The sequence below is a fragment of the Enoplosus armatus genome, chromosome 6, assembly GCF_043641665.1.
Source record: "Enoplosus armatus isolate fEnoArm2 chromosome 6, fEnoArm2.hap1, whole genome shotgun sequence".
Classification (NCBI taxonomy): domain Eukaryota; kingdom Metazoa; phylum Chordata; class Actinopteri; order Centrarchiformes; family Enoplosidae; genus Enoplosus; species Enoplosus armatus.
In genome coordinates this window covers 23,232,318-23,251,727 of record NC_092185.1, presented here as the reverse complement: position 1 = coordinate 23,251,727, position 19,410 = coordinate 23,232,318, and the positions used below count along the sequence as shown (strand labels likewise).

General features: G+C 43.9%; 2 protein-coding genes across 2 annotated transcripts; both read right to left on the bottom strand.

The window, feature by feature from the left end:
- Window positions 1–4,383, bottom strand: tcp11l1 (t-complex 11, testis-specific-like 1). Its single transcript, XM_070907774.1, has 10 exons — window positions 4,252–4,383; window positions 3,851–3,991; window positions 3,113–3,263; window positions 2,908–3,028; window positions 2,555–2,775; window positions 2,174–2,310; window positions 1,632–1,804; window positions 1,342–1,523; window positions 334–506; window positions 1–212 (listed from the first exon to the last, which is right to left on the bottom strand). The coding sequence occupies exons 2-10, from the start codon at window positions 3,981–3,983 to the stop codon at window positions 1–3; spliced, it is 1,503 nt and encodes a 500-aa protein (XP_070763875.1). The 5' UTR covers window positions 3,984–3,991; window positions 4,252–4,383.
- A 1,336-nt stretch (window positions 4,384–5,719) lies between these two features.
- LOC139286940 (DEP domain-containing protein 7-like) lies at window positions 5,720–12,758 on the bottom strand. The gene is made up of 12 exons (XM_070907885.1): window positions 12,692–12,758; window positions 12,164–12,349; window positions 11,819–11,960; window positions 11,595–11,690; window positions 11,203–11,393; window positions 10,399–10,600; window positions 9,951–10,102; window positions 9,582–9,773; window positions 9,239–9,381; window positions 8,891–9,016; window positions 7,716–7,791; window positions 5,720–5,931 (listed from the first exon to the last, which is right to left on the bottom strand). Exons 1-12 carry the CDS (start codon window positions 12,756–12,758, stop codon window positions 5,720–5,722), a joined length of 1,785 nt encoding a protein of 594 aa, XP_070763986.1.
- Between the last annotated feature and the right edge of the window lie 6,652 nt (window positions 12,759–19,410).

Genomic DNA, 19,410 nt, shown 5'->3' with positions numbered 1-19,410 from the left:
CTAGGGACTCTCCCCTGCTGTCAGTATTTTATGGAGAATCTTTTGGTAGAACGGGGAGAAGACCAGCTTGTTGAAGTTGACAAGGCGACTGAAGCGAACAGCAAGCTCCTTCAGCTCCCTGCTGACTGGAACCAGACCTCCGGGGAGGGGAGGAGGGGTCTTATGTTGACTGGACTCCAGGGAAGCCAGGAGGTAGCTCCGAACCCGAGAGTCTGAGAGGAAGAGGAGATATACATTTGTATTTTTCCAAATACATTTGTACATAAACCACCGCAGTCAACCGCACGCTGTTGGCCGCGCTGTGGAAGTCATCGCGCGTGTCACTGTTCTTACCCATCAGCTTGCGGACTGTGTTGTCGGGCTGGATGGTAGCTGAGATCTGTCCCCTCAGAGAGTTCTTACGGTCAGCTGAAAACGGAGAGTAGCCATGTTGGCTTAGACACTGACTCAGCTCCACACACAGCTTCTCCCCGACGGTCGCTAAGGCCTCCTGTGCACTAAAAGACCTTGGGACAGACAAAAAGGACGTATTTAAGTGCAGCAACACAACTTGGCAACAAGTTGTAAAACTGGTGCTAGCAATAAAACCGCAAAACCAAAACAATGAGATAAAAGAGGCTAAAAACGCGCCGTACAGTTGAGGGGAACTACAGAGTCTCTAAGGATTAATCACTACAAGTCACCCCTTAGCATTACATGCAGTCATTTGATCCACTGTTGATATAAAAATACTTATTAGTGCAGCTTTAAAGAGCATGGGACTTAGGCGTAGAGAACCTCTGCTTTAACAAAACAAGCTAAAGTGATGTCGCAGTCAGATTCAGAGAATCTTAATGGCTGTTTTCTGCAAACCACACATGCACTGTTTTAAAAAAATATATGTATACATCAAATGGGTTTTTAAAAATTTTAATTTAAAGTTTGACAATAGAGACCAGAGAGCGACAAAAAACATGGGGAGAAAGACAGAAAAGGACGACATGTGGCAAAAGGTGGCTGGCTTCAAACACAGGAAGCTGCACTGGAATGTATATGCGACTGCATGTGGCCGACCAGGACGCGCCATGATTTTGCAGACTACCATGAAATTCAAGCTAATCCCATGGGAGTCAATTTAGCACCATGCTAAACAAAGCTTACAGACTCAATTCAAGGAACACGTTTCCTGGTAAACTTCCTAGAAAATAGTTTGTCTTTGGCTCACTCATATTCGGGCCACCCCACCCAGTCAGTGGTCGGGAAAGTGGTCTGAAACATAATGAAGTGAAAGGTAGCCCCTCATCAACCAGCAAGGCACTGTATTTGTGCTGTATCTGTGACAATTAATATCCTGGTACTCACGGTGTGTGCATGTCTGCGAGCATGACACTGACAGTGTTTTTAAGAGTCTCCATCAGCCCCGGCAGGCCTGAGATGGCCTCCCCCGCGGTAGTGTAGACGACGAGGAGCACGGAGGAGAGCAGGACTAGCTGCTCCGCCTCCAGCTGCATCTCTTGGAACCGAACCTGATCCATCAGCACTGTCTACGGAGAGGTGAGGAAGAGGGACAAGAGAGATCACGAGGGATGCAGCACATTAAAAAAAAGAAAAGGTATGCAACGATGACAGGCTTCAGGATTGATAGTGTTTACCTCTGGGAAGGGGTCTGAGGTGTGGTCCCACCTCAGCAGGCGTAGATAGGCGTGGTTATGGACAGTGAGGGGGAGGAGCGAGGGAGGGTCAGATGAGGCAGCGCTAGAACCATCCGCCTCTCTCAGGCATCTCACTGTGTCCTCAAGCCACTTCTCGGTGTAGTCTAAGGCATCTGAAGAAGATCATTTCATTTTTTTTTCACTCCGCATGCCAAAACAAACATATGTAGCATCCATCCATCCACCTAAATCCATAACACTAATAACTAACTAGCTTCTTCTATGCGCACCAGTTAGTCTACAGAAGATATTTTCGGTTTGCTGCATTTTCTGCCTGATGTCCAAATATAGACAAATACGATCAAACTGTTTCTTACATAAAACGAGCATGTTGACGCAGAATTGTGTGATGCTTTCGTTAGAGGAGAAAGTAGCAAAAGTATCTAGCAGTGGTAGACTATTAGGAGGGCCCATACTCCTCCGTATGCGGCATGTGTTATCACATATAATGTGACTCGTTTAATGGAAGAGGGATTTCTTACTGGGCTGTTTCTCCAGAAACTCCTGGAACTTGCTCCTCTCATACTCAACCGACTGCTGCATCAGGTGGGGCCGGATGCTGCTGACGGCGAAGTTAGCCATGTCCACCTTCATCAGGTCCAGCACGGAGAATATCGCCCTGAGAGGGAGGACGACAGAGACGGACGAGAGGCAGAAGCAGAGAGTCATATGTTGTGAAATTCTGCTCGCTTGAAACGTACTGTAGGAGAGTTTCACTTGTTATATGCTTTCATTGAGTCTGCGTTAAGTTTGGGGCTCAGCTCTTATCATCCTCTTCTGCACTGTAATGGACTGGAATGAAATTACACAACCTAAAAATAAACTGAGGCCTGGAACATATAACAGTCTCTCTCTTGGCTTACTTGAGCAGAGGCACAACATCGGGGATCTCCTTCAGCTTACTGATGTCGTCGTCTCTGCAGGGGGCGCACAGCGAGCCCATGATCCCAACGATGAACTGGGACAGTCGACCGATGTCAAGCGCTCCGTTCTCGGCCTGCTGCTGGATTAGAGGCAGGTCCAGGACCTCCTCGATACTGGAGCGCAGGCGGCCGTGGCCCGGCACCAAGAAAGACAGCAGTGTCTGTATGAGTTAGAGAAACAGGGGGATGATTGAAGGCAGGTAGAAAAGGAGAGAGAGCTAAAATAAAACCAGAGTTTTGGAGTCATCAGGGCCGGGTTTACTTCCTGAATAAAAGGAAAACCTCTGCCTCACCTCTTTGATCTCAGCCAGCAGTCTGATGGCATGTCCGTACGACGGCGGATCCTCCTCCATCTGAGCTTCCAAACAATCCCAGAATGCTTTGTGCATAATCTCCTTCACTCTGCGCTCCACGCTGTACGGGGGCACAGGAGGGGCTGTTACTTCGACTCACTCAAAGACAAGGACTCAAAGGATGGTGGCTGTAGCATACTCTCACCTCCCTTCAGGAAGCTCCGCGGGTTTGACTTGGAAAGCGTGGTTGACCATGATTTCATGGGCCAAAGCCATGTTGGTGACCCCTTTAGCTGTCTCCATCAGCTCCTCCACCGAGACAAACCTGGGAGGGGTGGCTGTGAAAAAACAAAGTCACACATCAGAGGGTACCTTCCTCCAAAGGCTGGAACACAGAACTTTCTCATTGTTGACAAAAAAAACAGAACTATTTCACAGCCAGCAAACTGGATTTGAACAAATTTGCAAACAGGGTGCTTTATCACTTAGTTCCAAATGGGTTTCGGTTGACTGTAGTGAAAGCAGGCGCACGCCAACGGCAAGATGTGCTAATCCCCTCGAGGCCTCCAGCTGCACAGAGTTTCAGCATGCCCGCCTTAAAGCAAAGTTTCTATTCTCGCTCCCTGAGGATAATCCGGTTCATAACTATGAGCGTGAACAAGACGTCACAAAGTCCCACTCGCATTTGTCAGGCCTTCATCTGTCAAGTGTAGGGAACGCAAAATTTGGGAAATATGCTAAAAGTCACAGGGGGAACAATCACACAATGTAGCATTTTCTAAATCTGAACTGACAATGCTAATCTCGTGGGTGCAATGAAATGTCCAAATGGAACTACTGGCTGGTTTCTGGCTTTGAGGGACAGTCGCCATGTTGATATGCTATACATTGATATCTGTACTCCAGGGTAGGATTAGACACACGTGGCTCCTGTCTTGTTGCTCACCCTGAGGAGTGTCGCCTCTGTGCGGGCTCGGAGTGTTCGCCCGGACCCTCTTCCTCACTGTCTCCTCAGACGCATCCTGCACCCTCTCCTCCTTCGACTCCTCGTCTCCTCGGTCCGCCTCCTTTGGCATGCTGAGGTCTGCAAGACAACAGATGATGTTTAAACGTTTAAAACTTGCAGTCTGCAGCTACGCCAAACCGGAGGGGAGGCGCAGGTTTAGTTGTTGGGATCCACAGATGATGACATCACCTAGACTGGCAGAGGAGGGGGGAGAGGAGCCAGTGAGACAGCGCGATGCTAGCAGACTGAGAGGCGGTGAGCGCGACAGAGGTAAACACAACAAAGCCTTCTGGGACCGAGGCTGCCACTACAGTCTGGTGTGCGGTAACGGTACTGACCTTGCAGTCGGCAGCCCCGAGGAAAAAGATGAGTTTAGCTGTGAGGCTCAACTTGTCTGTTTGGCTAGCTTTGGTCAGCGTGAACACAACAACAACAAAGCCTTATGACACAGCTAATCCTTCATAGACCAGCCATGGCGGAACTATCGCTGTCGCAGATTTATTCACAACTTCTTCACCACTCGCCAGACACCGTCTTCAACAGGACAACGGCTTGGTTTCATCCTAGAAAGCTCCAGCTTATTGACGTCGCAGCCCTCCTCGGACGCTCGGATCGCCGCGAAGCAAGCGACTCTTCCGGTATTGGGCGGGGCTAACGTGACGTAACAGCCGAGCCCTCTCCTCCAGAGACACACACTCGTTTATTTAGATCACTTTTGGGGACATTACATAGACTTACATTTATTTCCTGGACACTTACCCTAACCTTAACCTTAACCACTGACCCAAACATCTGCTTTTTCTCAACTGGGGACGCAGCCCTAACCCTAACTGGCCTTTAGTCTGAAATGTGTCCCCAAAAGTAGCCTAAGTCAGCAGTACACAAACAAACACACACACACACACACACACACACACACACACACACTTCTATGCATCCCAGAACAGAAGGTGTTAGAAAACTTCTGGGAACTGCTGGGAATATTATTAGTAAGTATATAGAAGTATCTAGACTACAACACCTGCAGCAACCACTATCAGCACGTCAGACCAACGTCTCACACTACTTGGGGCAACAAAAATGAAACCAACTACCTGTATAGCGGCGCTATACAAGTACAACTCCACTTTCTGGTCAGTAGCTTGAACTTGTAACAATGACCTGGCTTTAATACGTTTCATTGTGCAGTTCGTGAAGACTGCACATGCTGGCATCTCTGTCATAGGGACCCCACAAGATCCAAAAGGTTACATCAACTACAATTCTTCTGAAATTGTTTTGAGATCTAAAGGTAATGTCCAAGTGTCCAAGAGAATCTTGCAAGAAGATACTTCTGCTTCTCTGTAGCACGTAATAATGTCTTTAGTTTTTTCTTTGTTGTTATTCTTGACATTTTTCACAAATGATGGGCTGCCCCTCTTCTATTTTATTCCAGTTGTTTTAAAGTAAACCCTCACATCCATAAAATAAACCATACATGATCAGGCTTAATGACAGAAATATAATATTTATGTTCCACAGTTACATTTAAGAGAAACAGCCAAGAATATGTCAACTGTTTATTTATTTTGTTCAATAATAAAGCAAATACACACATACAAGTGCAATCATAAGCTGGAGGTGTCTTTCCCATATGTACCTTTACAATCTCCACTAAGATTTATTGTCAGTCACAAACACTTCGTTTAAGTCCGTCAGTGTGTGTCTGACTGAGCAAGTATTTGCCAAAAACTAGCTCACGGGGGAAACTGACTGTAGAAGACATCAGAGACACATAGGCTATGTGCGGTCTTTGTCTTCACAAACCTACAGCACACCAGCAGCAGATTCACCATAGTACTGGTTGAATATCTCCGGGTGGGCTTGGTAGAACTGTCCGAGCAGGCGCTTTCTCTCCTTGGCAGAGATCTTGGCGTCCAGGTGGATGCTGTTTAGCAGAGCCCACAGTTCCTGGTTGGTGGTCTTCTTTGTAGAGTCAGCGCAAGACCTGCTGGAGACCTGCTGACAGAACGTAGAGCCTGAAGGACGGAAGGGAAAAACAAGAGGAAAACAGTTACTCAAGTCAACAAGTAGCGACACATGGGACTTCAAAGGTGCATTAAATGATTAGTTTTGGCCACTTGGGGGCAACACAACACACACTCTTGACTTATTACCACCTTAAAAGATTGTTAAGGGAAATGTGTTAGCAAGCAAATGCCCACTTGTACGCCCAGCAGAAAAGGAGGAACATTAACATTCAATTGGAGTTGTGTTTCTGGCCATCTGACAAATGTGTGGTCGGTATTCACTTTGCTTCCAGCTCCGTTTTGGTCGCCACCAGCTCCTGAGGGAAATATCTGGCTCTTTACCTGCTAAATACCCAGCAGCTAGTCGCTAACTTTGTCTGCAGTTTGGTGTTGGGCAGGCGGCGCGCAGCGGGTTTATCAGGTTGATAAGAGCATTGAGAGTGAACCAAAACGGTAAAGGCTGTGGGCAGAGGAACCAAAACAATGAGCTGAAAGACACTAAAACACTCCACAGAGCAGAGTTCGGCTTTCATTCGTAAATACGTGCAACCCCTCTCACATTACACGTGTCGTTGGATTGGTTCGCTTTTAAGCAAGGCTATGTCAGATTTCAATGAAATAAAACATTTTACAAATGAACCGTTTCATTCTTCATTCATTTCATTCATTCATGCAACAAAACGCACCTTTCCTAAATTCAGTACACTATTGGAGACATTACAGTCATAACCTGACTTTGCTCATGTTAGCATTAGCACTTCAGATAGACCGCTGTGCAACTGTCATTAGTGAGTTCACGGACACTATGTCTCTCTTCTACTTATGTTGCTGTTACTCTACATTTTACCATTTACTTTATCCTGTAATTTTATCACTTACGGCCACAGTAGAAGTCACATAGGCTTGCTTTAAGAGCAGCTTTTTTTTTAAACCAGGACATGGGATAAGGAAGGAATGTTAAAAAATGTCTCGGACATGCTAAAAGAGCGACACTGCTGTTGGCTGCTATGATATGAAAAGAGTACAACGTTTTGACATCATTTTGAGAATGCAGTCTGTTCAAAATATGACAACTTTCTATGCATTACGTTAATATGTTCATATTTCTAACATATGAGTGATACATTTATAGTAACTTTTCACTTGCCGTAGAAAACTATTAAAAATATTCAACAACAAAAAGACGCTACGCAAAGAAAAACACTGCATGTGGAAGTGATTGTGCTCCTCTGCTTCAGTGATTGCAGACAACAAATCATGACAGACGCAAATGAAACTGGGTTTTTTCTTCTCTTTTTTTAAGACATCTGTGAGTAGACACGTGGTGGTATTGCAATGAAATGAAAAATATCAGTAACATTATCAGCTTAAATACCGTGGAAAATGATGAGAATTTCAATAATACACATTCCTAAATGTGATGAGGACACACACGGCCACAATGATCTGTTAAATCCCTGATGGCTGAGTGGAGCCAAAACCTCAAGCACAGATGTGAAATTTGTGTTCATCTCTGAGCTGTTCCAGGTAATAAATGGCGTCGTGTTGCTGTGAATTACAGCTTATTATGAAATAGTGGAAAGTTTTTTTTGTTTTTTTTTATGGATACCAAATCTGTCTTGGAGTGAAATCTGCAGATGTACAGCAACAGCTACAACCCAGTGAGCTGGTAAGATTTCCACCCGTCTATTCTGCCTTTAAAAGCTCTTGTATTTACAGCAGAATGACGTTTTGGTCTGTGTGTTTTGTGTTGGACGCCGCTGTCGTGTCAACACTTATGAACAGTCATTTACCAGTCACATCGGGCTGCTTCCCCTGCACGAGGCTGGCCAGCTTGTCGCTCACTCCTTTGTGCAGAGCCCCCGGTATCTGGAGCAAAGGGAATAAAGTCTTGGTGGCAAATGATTTGATGGCAGAAAATGGTTTGTCGATTAAATTACACTGGAAAAATTGGCAGTCTTTTCAATTCAAGCTCCCACTTATCCTCTTCACTGAAGCCCTCACACAAATGTCTGGCACTTTCTAAAATATATTTCGCAACTCAATTTGAGCAATTTGTTTTGCGCAACAATGAGTTACAGCACCACCGAATGTCAAAGAACACACAAGCACTTTAAGGTTGGCTGACCTTTTGATTACAAATTGTCAGCACCAGGAAGGGTTCAAGATGTTTTGATAAACAGCTTAAATGTAGTTAGAAGTAACATGTGAGTTTTGGTCTTTATCTACTTAAACTTCTCTGATTTTACACATACAGGTCAACTTAGTAGGCGTGGGGAGTATTACTCAGTTATATAATGTTGTATTGTGACGTATAATGTGGAGGAGCAAATCCGAGAGACCCTGACGATGTCATAGTGATGTCATCAGGGTTACCTCTGCTTGGGCCTGGGGCCACAAAATTAGAACAGGATGCTTTGTTACACATCGCGGACACAGAGGTTTGAAAAACATGCAGGTAGCGTCGAAGGAAGAAATGCTATTCAGTTGCATTGTGGGACATGTAGGATCCAGTGGTTTTGGAGCTTGACCCCTACTAGGCAGTAAAAGTTGGGACGCCGGGATCTCTGCTGCTTAGATTTTCACCGTTATTTTTAGACATGCTAGCGGCGTGGCTCTAGGGATGCCGATGTTATGCTGTCGGACGGTCGGCCGAACGAACACTTTGGTCCAGACTGAAATCTTAAAGCTGCTGGATGGATTGCCATGACATTTTGTGCAGACGTTCATTCCATTGTGGGAATTTTTAGGCCCCTACATAGTCAATACATTTCACACTGGAATAAAGAGGGCATAAAGTGCACTATGTAGTAAATAGGGAGAGATTTTGGGTGCAGCCTTGGGCTTGTTAATCTCTACCTTGTGCAATACTAAATCCTCACCTTCCCCTTTAAGAAACACGTGGCTTTCATGGCAAAGACCCACAGAGAGGAGAAGTGTAAGGTGTAATGTGACAGCATTCCCTTACCTTGAAAATGTCCTTCATGTTGCTGAGCATGAAGACCACCATCAGGTCCTCTTTCTCCTTTGAAAGAGCCTTGCTGTGGAGGACTGCCCTCGATAAAGACCTCTTCACTGCCAGTCTGTTCTCCATCTACAGGTTCAACGGCACATCTTTAAATTTCAAATTACAGACAAAAACACCACAGCTTTGGAAACAAGCCCTCTTTTTTTTTTTTTTTCTTACCTCTCTACCTGAAGACAGGTGGAGAAGCGGTGCCACAGTGATGACTTTCAATGTTCACAAATGCTTTTCTTGGACATTTTTAAAAACAAAATGTGTCATTCGATATGAGATTTAGTCACCAGCTCTCACCTCCTTGTCCAGTTTTATCCCTTGCGGGTCAGCAGCCAGAGCCATGAATGCGAGCAGCCTGCGCAGCTCGTCTCTGCAGCCGGGAGGCAGCAGCTTCAGACACAGCTGCAGAGCCTCGAGAGCCGTGCCCAACTTAGCACTCACTGGGAAGGCGAGAGAGACACGAAAGTAAGTGATACTGAGGTTGCTGGAATTTAAGCGCAGCTTGTTGAACTTGGGTAGAGAAGCAGGCATGTTTACAACCCCTGGTTCACTTACACTAGGACGGTGTGGATCTAAATACGTGACAAAACAAACTGTTCATGTGAGAAACTACGGTTACAATCACAATCCTAGTTCTTACCCAGCAGGTCAGTGATGGCTGCATAGATGTCAGTCATGTGCTGGGGCAGCAGGGGAGGTCTGTCTGTGTGGCTGTAGTGTTTCACCAGGGTGCCGTACAGCAGCAGCTTACACTGGGCCAAGCCACTCTGGGAAAGACAAGGCTGCTCATCACCGTTGTTGACTTGGGTGGACCCGGCCCTCACAGACTGCACTGGAGCCACAGGTACAGAAATGGATATTGTTAACTTTGGCAGTTGCATGCTTTCAGCACAAACTTGTCACACAGTATGAAACCATTACCAAAGGATACCCAACACTAGCCTTTGTAAGATACCAGGTACTTGCCCCCCCGCCGCCCCCCAACTTGGATAGTCATCCAAGCACTTGCCTCCATCTTGTGAACTGCCACCAGCTGGCACTTGCTCACAGCTGTCCTGATCTTGAGGGAAACAGTGAGGCAGCTCCCTGCTCAGCTCCACCACCGGCTGATCAGGGAGGAAGTCCAGACAGTCCAGAGCCGCACAGAGCCACTCATCTTCCCTGAGGGATGAGGAGGGATGGGACATGTTTCTTTATATTAAAGTAAAGACACTGTAAGGTTACATACACTATATATATTTGGGAAAGTTAGAATTGAGAAGACTGAATCCACTCCCGAGTCTGTACCGTTTCCAGTCTTTGTGCTAAGCTAAGCTAACTAGCTGCTTCATGTTTACAGTACAGACATGGTGTTGAGCTATTCCTTGATATTCTGATTTACTTTTTTTTTTATTTATTTATTTTTAATAATTGAGATTTCAGTTGAAACCGCAAATTTTTTTCAATGCCAAACATACTGAGAGTTCCTGAAGGCCTTGAGGATCTGTCTGTCCAGGCGGTTGCTGCTGTAGATCAGGTCTGGGTTACCGTGAGCCGGCAGGTTCGGTGGAGGGGCGGGGGATGGGGTCTGGCAGCACTGCAGCACCCCTTCCAGCAGGGGGAGCTCCACCAGGTTCAACAGCCTGAGCAGAGTCTGCTCCTGCCACACCTCGTCTACCACTGGGGAGAGGAGCACGACAGAAAACGACTCAAAATATACTGTACTGTTGGATAGTTTTCTATTCCAGGGAAAACAAAATAATGTCCTTTTTGTTTTAAGATTAAAGTAATCTCCTCGTATATTCCTTTTCTGTCCTGCTCCTTTTTTAGTCTTTGATTTAAAAGGTTTATTTATCTTTATACCACCTTATTAACTGACGAAAATGTCTGGGAAAGGATCAGTGTAACTAGTAAATGTCATGCTGATAGTACTTTCCTGTCAAAAAGGTTTTAAAAGACATCAATAGGGCTCCATTTTAAAAAGGGAACTGGCCCTCCTGACCAAAACTAACCATCATGCCACGTACTTTGGTAAAACTCAGACCTGCCTCTTAAAATGGGATGACAATAGAAATACAGCCCTGCCGCTTGTACAACTCGAGTTTGTTCTGTGGTGCACCGGCGTTTTCTTGCCTTTCACCCAGTGCACGCTGAGAGAGGCTCCGAGCCCCGTGACCGCGAGGATGGTGTGTGTGCAACATTACATCCCCAAAAACCTAAACATGTGCTTTAACAAAAGGGAAAGTGGCACAACAGCACACACGATGACATTACAGCCTCACATGATTGCGGTAAGACGGCGTCGGCCTGCGCCCTGCTGGGACTCAGAGTCGGACTGCCCACCAGGGGCTCCAGTGACAGGCTGGCAGTGGCAGGAGAGTCCAGTTGGTTGGCTTTTACCGTTGTCTGGGTAAATATGACAGGGGTGGACATCTGAACATGTGACCCAGTGGGACATGTCTGCTCTTCCTGCCTGGAATGCAAAACCGAGACAGCTGAGAGCTCGTGCTGGTGACGTGTCTGGTGCAGGCCAGGCGACATAATGATGATGATGACTTTGCTCTATGGTTTATACAGCGGCGGTTCTCCTTTTAATATCTCTGCTTGCGATGTTCCAAATCAGTCAATAGGGATGCTTAATGGCAACACTGGATTAGTGGATTTGACCTCATACCTGTCTGGAGGGGCACTGCAGAAGAGCTTCTGTATCCCACTGACCAGCACACCTCTTTCCAACTCATCGACCGAAGGAGCGCACACATCTACAAACCTGCATGTAAAAAAAAAAAAAAAAAGGCAAATAATGGGCTACTGTGTTAACACACTCACAGCCACCGTGGAGAGAAAATAAAAAAAGGTGGCTTGGTTAGTATTGTTGTGTGTGTGTGTGTGTCGAACCTGTAAAGAGCGCTCTTGCTGTCCTGAAACGCATCCTGCCTCTTGTCTTTGCCAAACACTCTGGTCCCCACTGCCACAAACACATGACAGTCCAACAGAGCCTGGCACACGCACACTACTTTGTCCCGTGACACACTGGCGCCTTAAATTTCAGCCAAACAGAAAGGGGAAATGGCAATTGTGTTGAATGTCTTTTGGTTCATCAATAACAATAAAAAAGAGAGAGAGAGAGTGATGAGATGGTTTGGGTCAAATTGAACCCTCAGATGGAAATTTATGAGACTATAGAGTGCCAAGATTTATAAAAACCCAGTGTCTGGCAGAGAGAGAGACACACACACACACCCTCAAGGCCTTTGACACGATTAATGTGTTCTGCCACCACATCCACAGCCTCTGAGCCGAGGAAACAGTCGCTGTGAGACTTGAGGTGGACTCGTCTGCGCTTCACGGTCACCGAGGACCTGAGGTGGGAGATGAGGCCACTCCACATGGAGGAAGACCGCACTGGTTTACTGGCCACTCCGTGCGCTGAGAGGAAGGCACAGAGAAAAATCAAACGAAGGATTATATTGTCATGTCTTGCAGATGACCTGTGCTGGGCGTTGGAGGGCAGAGACATGGGAGGGCGCATCAGACAACCTGAGAATTGACAAAGCACCGAGAAGAAAGGCCAGTGGAGGAAACCTAACTAACTAAACGTCCGCAGCAGGGAACTGGGGTTGATTGTCAATCAGTGCGGATTGACCACAACAACTTCAGGGTATTCTCAGTGCGGTTAGTTTACCATAGTTGGCCAGGATAAAAGACAAACGGTCAGACAGGCGGACGGGCCTCCGCGCCTGCGTTGAAACGCGTGTTGAATCAACTTGCCTTGAGGACGCACGCACAGTTTTTCTGCGAGGTTCAGGGCCGCGGCTCTCTCTCTTATTGAGGACATGTCTGCCGAATGATTGCGACCAGCAGGCGAGCGAACACGCCTTTGTGCTGGCGAGAGGTGGTTTCGACAGGCAGGGGACGGCAACCAGCGACGCGAAGCACGCCCAAACCCGGAGCGCCTTCAGTTTACGTGCCATTTTGAAAGTCAGCCGCTAGATGGCACCATTCACCAAGTCACACCGAACCCACCTCCCCTGACACAGCACAGTTCAGCTCTGTGCTGCTGCCTGGCCGGCTGTGTACAAACTGTCATGTCCCCGCTGTGTTGACGTGCATTCATAGTGCATGCTGAAACAAATACTGAGAATACAGAATATTAATGAATGGGAAATGGACACAGTTCCTGCCTCCAGCTGATTGAGTGAGTTTGCATAGTCTCTCTTGCCCCTCGATTTATTAAATGAAATACAAAAATAACAGGCTATAGTGTGATTTATATATATTTTTTTTAGTGGCATTGGTTAAGACATTGTGCATTGACACTGCGCTCTGAGATGTGGATCATCAGGGATGTGAGCCCAAATCCTGCATTTGCATCTGTGCAATTTCACCTCTGTGGAGGCACTGCGCATTATTAATAGATGGAGATGTTTGAAATTGTATTTATATCTTTTGTGTATATGTTCACTATTTTATCCACTGCCCTCTCTGCCTACAGCTAGCCAATATATACAGTCTGCTCAATGGCACTCAAATAAATAAGCTGAGCTTCTTCTGAGCGCGTGCCACCGTTTCGTTTACCTGGAGGAGGCTCGAGGGCGCTGTTGGAGTTCCATGTTCTTAGCTTGCTGGGCTAATCAGCAAAGGTAAAGTTAAAGTAGCTAACGTTATATCAGCAAACCACATTATTACCAGACTGCTTTACTTAAAACAACAAACATTTGAATTCCTAGCGACATCAACACATTTTTAAACAATACATCTTATAATTAATGGACAAACTATTGTTTCTTGGGTTTTATGTTAGCAAATTCGAAGCTCATGCTAGCTAACGTTTTCATGTACGTTAGCTAGCTTTTGGCTTAGGCTAATGTTTTGGCTAATGTTTAGCTAAGCCTGGCGTTAACTCCAATGGGAAACTGAATTGTAATGAAATTTTCTTTCATTTCAGTCCTAATTGAGTCCAAGTGAATGGCCACACACTGATTTATACCAAATATAGTTGGAATATAATGCATTCTGACTAAAAGGGGTGTTCATTAGCTAAAACATTTAGAACATTTAAAGCTGGACAAATAAGGTAAATGTTCATTTGGAAACTGTCTTCACTTGACAAAGGAGCCAAAGATGTATGAACTCAAACAATGCTAAATCAATATTGCAGCTTACAGTTATTTTTCCAGATAACTTGCCTCAGATTTTAACACAGTACCCCATTTTAAAGAAAAAAAAATGTTACTAATTATATTAGCTCTATGTGTTCGCCATGACAGTGTTACAGTGAGTCAGCATACAATACCAAGACCCTAAAACTGAAGCAGCGAAATGAAATTCATCATTAATTTTATTTTTTACACTTGTGCTTTTCGCACTGTTACATGATGAAAAGTCTACAGCAAAAAATGCCTGTTACGTTAGTATTACAGTGGTGCAGTTATTATATTGCTGTTAGCAGTACTGTGTACAATCTCAGGGCTGTGGTTTAACTTTCTTTTCCTCAATGCATTGCTGAACACTAACTTCCATAAGTCACCCTAAGGTAATGCAGACATCATGTTGCTTGATAGAAATGTTCCCATTTAATGGACAGCAGCTCCTTTAATTTGTCTTTTCATGGCTTAGAGATGGTGGTTAATACTTGCTCAACTGAATCGCAGGAGAAGCAAATAAAGACATTGTGGTGTACTCCCTCGCTCACAGTCACAGCCACATACACATTCACAGCGTACGCTATCACTTTGACACACTAACGTGCGTTTGCACATCGCCTCCCTCCTCAGCCTGGGGTCACACTGTCATTTTATGATAGTAGCCAATTCTAGCAGGGATCATTTAATTCTCCAACATGATTGATACCAGCACAGGTTAAATGGGAGAAAAAAGGGTCTGTTCTATTAAGAGATCAGTGGCTAGTGGAGACCTCCCTCTTAAGTAGTCATATTTTCCTGTAGGTGTGTGTTTGCGTGTATGTAGCGTGTGTGTCACTCAGTTCCTTGGTTATGTTGAGGGGACAGAGGCAGTGGCAGAGGACCATCCACAGGTCAAATTAAATAACCCAGATAATTTCAAAAGCATTGACAGCGCAATTTGTCCTTTCAGTGTTATTGCTCTGACCCCTATTAGTGTCAATGGGCTGGTTCATTTGAACCTAGATGGCTTATCAAGGTGTTATCTTCTCACTGTGATGGAAGTGGTGTAAAACAAAGAAGGAAAAAACCCTAATGGTCATTTCAAAGCCATTAGGTTAGATTGTAGTGATTGAGAAACATTACGGGGCTTTAATGTGTTAGCCTATTATTTCTAATAAAATCATTTAGCAGTAAAAATTGCAGATGAGGAAGTAATTAAAAGCTTATAAGTGGAAAAGCAGAGTGTTACTGCTTATTAAGCAGCCAATTCTATTAACATTTTTCATCAAAATGTTTTTTTTTTTCTTGATTAACAGGCAGCAGAGGCCCACTGGGACCTTGGCCTGCCCTGAAACAACGCTATGGATCTCAGTGCAGACTGCGGGACACTCCCCACCCACACCACTGTAAGTTACGACTTCTGACAGTAGAAGACAAAGCAAAGAGCATCGAACAGCTGATTTGTTTATTCATCTAAAGATTTGATTAAAAAAAACTTGTGATACAAATAATTACAAGGTGTTGTACTCATCTCCGTTTTGCTCTCAAAAACAAAACATGGAATATTTTCGGCATGTTTCTTAATGTTTATTTTAAAAAAGCTGCATTGATTAGAGGCATTCATTTTTCTTATGCAGGTAGGAAGCCCTGTGTTGGAGCACGGGCTGTCTATGTCCAGCGCTGGCTGTCAACCAGAAAGTGGAGCCACCATCTTACTACAGTTGTTGGAATTTAAAACCCATCTACTTGAGGCTGTAGAGGAGCTGCACATTCGGAGGGTAAAGTAACATTTCAGTTTAAAAATTATCTTTTCGTTTAAATTCCAAGTGCTGTTATTGTGAAAGCACAACACCACAGTCTGCTTACTGCGCAGCGGTCAAAGTTTCTGATATTTGTACCTAATGTGATAACCAGCAGGTGTCTGGCTTTTTTATGCGGGGTGTTTTGATGTCATAATCTAAAGCATCTAAAGCTGGTTCCCAGCCCTTGTGGCTTGTAATCCCTTAAAAGTGAAGTTATTTTTGATGACTTGAGGCGGTAAAATTTACCAGTAATTCACAAGAAAAAAAGCCAAGTTTATAGGAATGCATGAATACATTGTGTAGCATGAATATATTTTCTCTGCTTTCCCACCCTGTTAATCATCTCTCGATGATTCATCCTACGATGGGATCCGCTGATCCAAAGAATTAAATATACTGCATTTACTCATATTTGTTCATACAGTTACTGAAACTGTTATTCAGTTATTCAGAATGTACACTGTAAAACATCACACAAGATTTTAGTGGAATCAACTAATCTTTTCTCATCATCTTGAATGTAAAGTTTTATTCATTTCAAGATATATTTCTAGTTTTGATTTTCCAGACTAATTCAGAAATAAACACATGACTTGTTCTGAGTCTAAAAAGTCTAAAAAGATGAATCAAATGAATGTACTGCTGTTCACTCAACTCATTTAATGAAGCTGCTGAAGAAACATGATCAGCATATTAGCAGACTTCCCAGCATGCATTGTTTGAGAGTTAACCCGCTCCAGAGACCCCTCTTTCTGTAGTTTGAATAAAAACATAATGTATTGAATAATACATAATGGAAAGCAAATCTTACTGTAATATTTGTCAGCGTGACTGAACAGTTGTAGATTCAACTTAATATCTTAAGTTTATTGAAGCAGTTCAAGTGACTTAACTCTTTTACATTTTCAAAACTCATAAGACGACTTTGATCCAGTTATTCAATCTAAGTTCAGTTAAGTCATAACATTTTTAAGGTAGCAGGGGAAAAGCCAGGTTTTTAAGTTGAACCAGCTTAAAATGATTTACAGTGATAGCTCTAAAAGAAAAGACAAAATGCGTGTATCCTTTTCCACATTGCTTACTTCCTCTGTTGCGCTGCGTCACATCACTATTTACTGAGTAGAACTTGGACACTAATGGCTCTTTGTTTGGCTAAAAAACAGTGTAATTTCACATACATAGTTGGGGAGTTGGTATTATAGTGTCCTTAGAGGAAGACAGCTGCCCTTTTTGGCCATCTGGACAAAAGCCAGCTAGGTTTGATGCACATTACGTCAAGATGGGGGTCACATAAGCCATTTGGCCCCTGACCAATAAGTTTGTTTGTAAAAGTAACAAAAATAGATAATGTTTTCTACCCTCCAGCAAGTACTTTCAACCTGACAACACATTCTGAGTGTGCTTAAAGGTTAGGGGAGCGAAAATGGGATGTCAGCCGTTTAGTTTTTATTGTTATAGTCATGTTAACTGGGACACAAACACAAGATGGTGTACCAGTCTGATCGTCCTCAGGCGCTGCTGCTATCAAAGTAGCACTTTGTAGTTGTGCCGTTCGCGGGGTGGAGAGGTCGAGAAGCGAGAAGGATGTCATGATGGTGCCGGACATTCCTGAGCAGGTCAAATTCCAATGGGTTTGTTTTTTTAAATACTGTACAACCCGCTGCTTTAGTTGATAGACTTAACCCTAAAGATGGTGTTCAATGGCATTTAGTGTTTAGCTGAGAAGCCTTTGCAATATTCAAATAAAGATTATTCTGAGTGAGATGTAATTGAAGACACATTGTGACTTATCACAATAACGCATATAATGGAAAACTTTAGGATAAACTAAGTCTAACTTCTGGCAACTAACTAAACTATTAAATAAACCATCACTTTTTCACGCACAGATTTTTTTTAACACCCAGTAAAAACCATCCATTCAGGACAGCAATAAAACAGTAAAGCCATGGCAAATATATAAAGTTATCAGTCATGAATTTTCACATAATAAGTAAAATCATGTGCACGTATTGTGTAGCAAAATATAAACTCAAAGGTTTTAGTGCCCTCTCTGAATATTTGATCTGCAGTTGCCTATTTTGATTTACATTGATTACCAGGCTTAGTAAAGCTTTCTAGTGTCCTTTTAAACACACACACACATAATTATTCCTCAGTGGAAAATAACAGCTTTATCTCCTGTGCACTCCCTTTTTTTTTTGAAGTGCAGTGCCACGCTGGTAGCATAGTTTAATAGGAACTTATAAAATAAACTCAGCGAGTTAAGCAGCTCCCACGTGCACATAAAAAAGTCCCGTGGATATAGAGAGCAATTGACTTTTACCTGCCTTCTCTGGGGGAAGAGGGAGGATAGGGATGGCTTTCCACAAATATCACCTCCCCTCTAATGCTCCTCTTTCTCTGTGTGCTCCTGCTAAAAGATACGGAGGAATGAACTTACTGCAGTGTGCAGCTCTGGCTCAACTCCAGAGAGTTATTTGCCCCCAGAAGGGAAGAGATCATGGCTTTTCAGTTTGTACTGTCATGTTATTTCATTCAGCAGGTGTCTCCAGGTTGTCTGTGTGCCTGATTGTGAATGACTCCTTGCGTAGTATGTGCGACTGGTCTTAGACATGGTGGTTGAGTATCAGTTTTTATGTAAATGACGCCTTTCCACGCTTCAGGATGCAGAGACACGCTTTGAGGATCAGATCAGTAAACTGGTGTTGGAGAAACAGGAGCTGGAGTGGGAGAAGGTACGGCTGGGCCTAGCTGGTTTCACATCAGTATCTTTAATATCTATATTTTGGTACTTAGATAAGAGGACATTCACAAAAGATCATTTGTGTTCTTATTTCACAAATAGCACATTTGGATATTTTATACTATACAATTGTTTTGATTCAGGAATCCCTACAACATCAAAGTGAAACAGTGGCAAACCAGCACACAGAGTCACTCATCAATGTTAAGAAGCAGGTATGTGTGTTTACACTTTTTATATCTTAACAAAGACTTTTAACAATGCATGGAAACCTTCTGAATAATTTCTTTTCTTTCCAGTTTCAGGCCAAAATAAGAAACATTGAGGAGGAGAAGGTACGAAGAGCTTATTCCCCAAAACGCCAACGTGATATTCAGAGCATTTTATTCAATTAATGTTTTTAGTGGAGTAGTAAATCCACTCATCTCAGTTGCACAATCTTGGCCCTTGAAATGGATTCTTTTGTGCTGTGCGTTGCTATTTATGGCTTTTTTGACGCTTGCAGTAATAATATAACATTTCAGGGGAAATACCAGGCCAGTGCTGAGCTAAAAGACAAGGAGATTAACAACTTGAAAGAAGAGCTGAAGTCGCTACAGGTACTCTATCGCTCTACCTCACACACACACACACACACACACACACACACACACACACACACACACACACACACCAGCACTCCCACTCGTCCCATCACCTTTCTTTCTTTCTTTCTTTCTTCCTTTCTTTCTGTCTCTCGTTCTTCCTCTAAAATCAGAAAAACAAACTGATTTCACCGTTACACTGTTCAACGACTAACGATAAGTAAATAAAGAA

What these genes read in the sequence shown, in the direction of transcription:
- tcp11l1 (XM_070907774.1), bottom strand. Translation starts at nt 3,983, where the DNA reads ATGCCAAAGGAGGCGGACCGAGGAGACGAGGAGTCGAAGGAGGAGAGG. An exon ending in GATGTTGTGCCTCTGCTCAA is followed by an intron (nt 2,311 to 2,554) that starts GTAAGCCAAGAG and finishes CCTCCCTCTCAG; the next exon opens with GGCGATATTCTCCGTGCTGG. An exon ending in CTCGCAGACATGCACACACC is followed by an intron (nt 507 to 1,341) that starts GTGAGTACCAGG and finishes GTCTGTCCCAAG; the next exon opens with GTCTTTTAGTGCACAGGAGG.
- LOC139286940 (XM_070907885.1), bottom strand. Translation starts at nt 12,758, where the DNA reads ATGTCCTCAATAAGAGAGAGAGCCGCGGCCCTGAACCTCGCAGAAAAA. An exon ending in AAGGCCTTCAGGAACTCTCA is followed by an intron (nt 10,103 to 10,398) that starts GTATGTTTGGCA and finishes CTCATCCCTCAG; the next exon opens with GGAAGATGAGTGGCTCTGTG. An exon ending in GAAGCAGCCCGATGTGACTG is followed by an intron (nt 5,932 to 7,715) that starts GTAAATGACTGT and finishes TCCGTCCTTCAG; the next exon opens with GCTCTACGTTCTGTCAGCAG.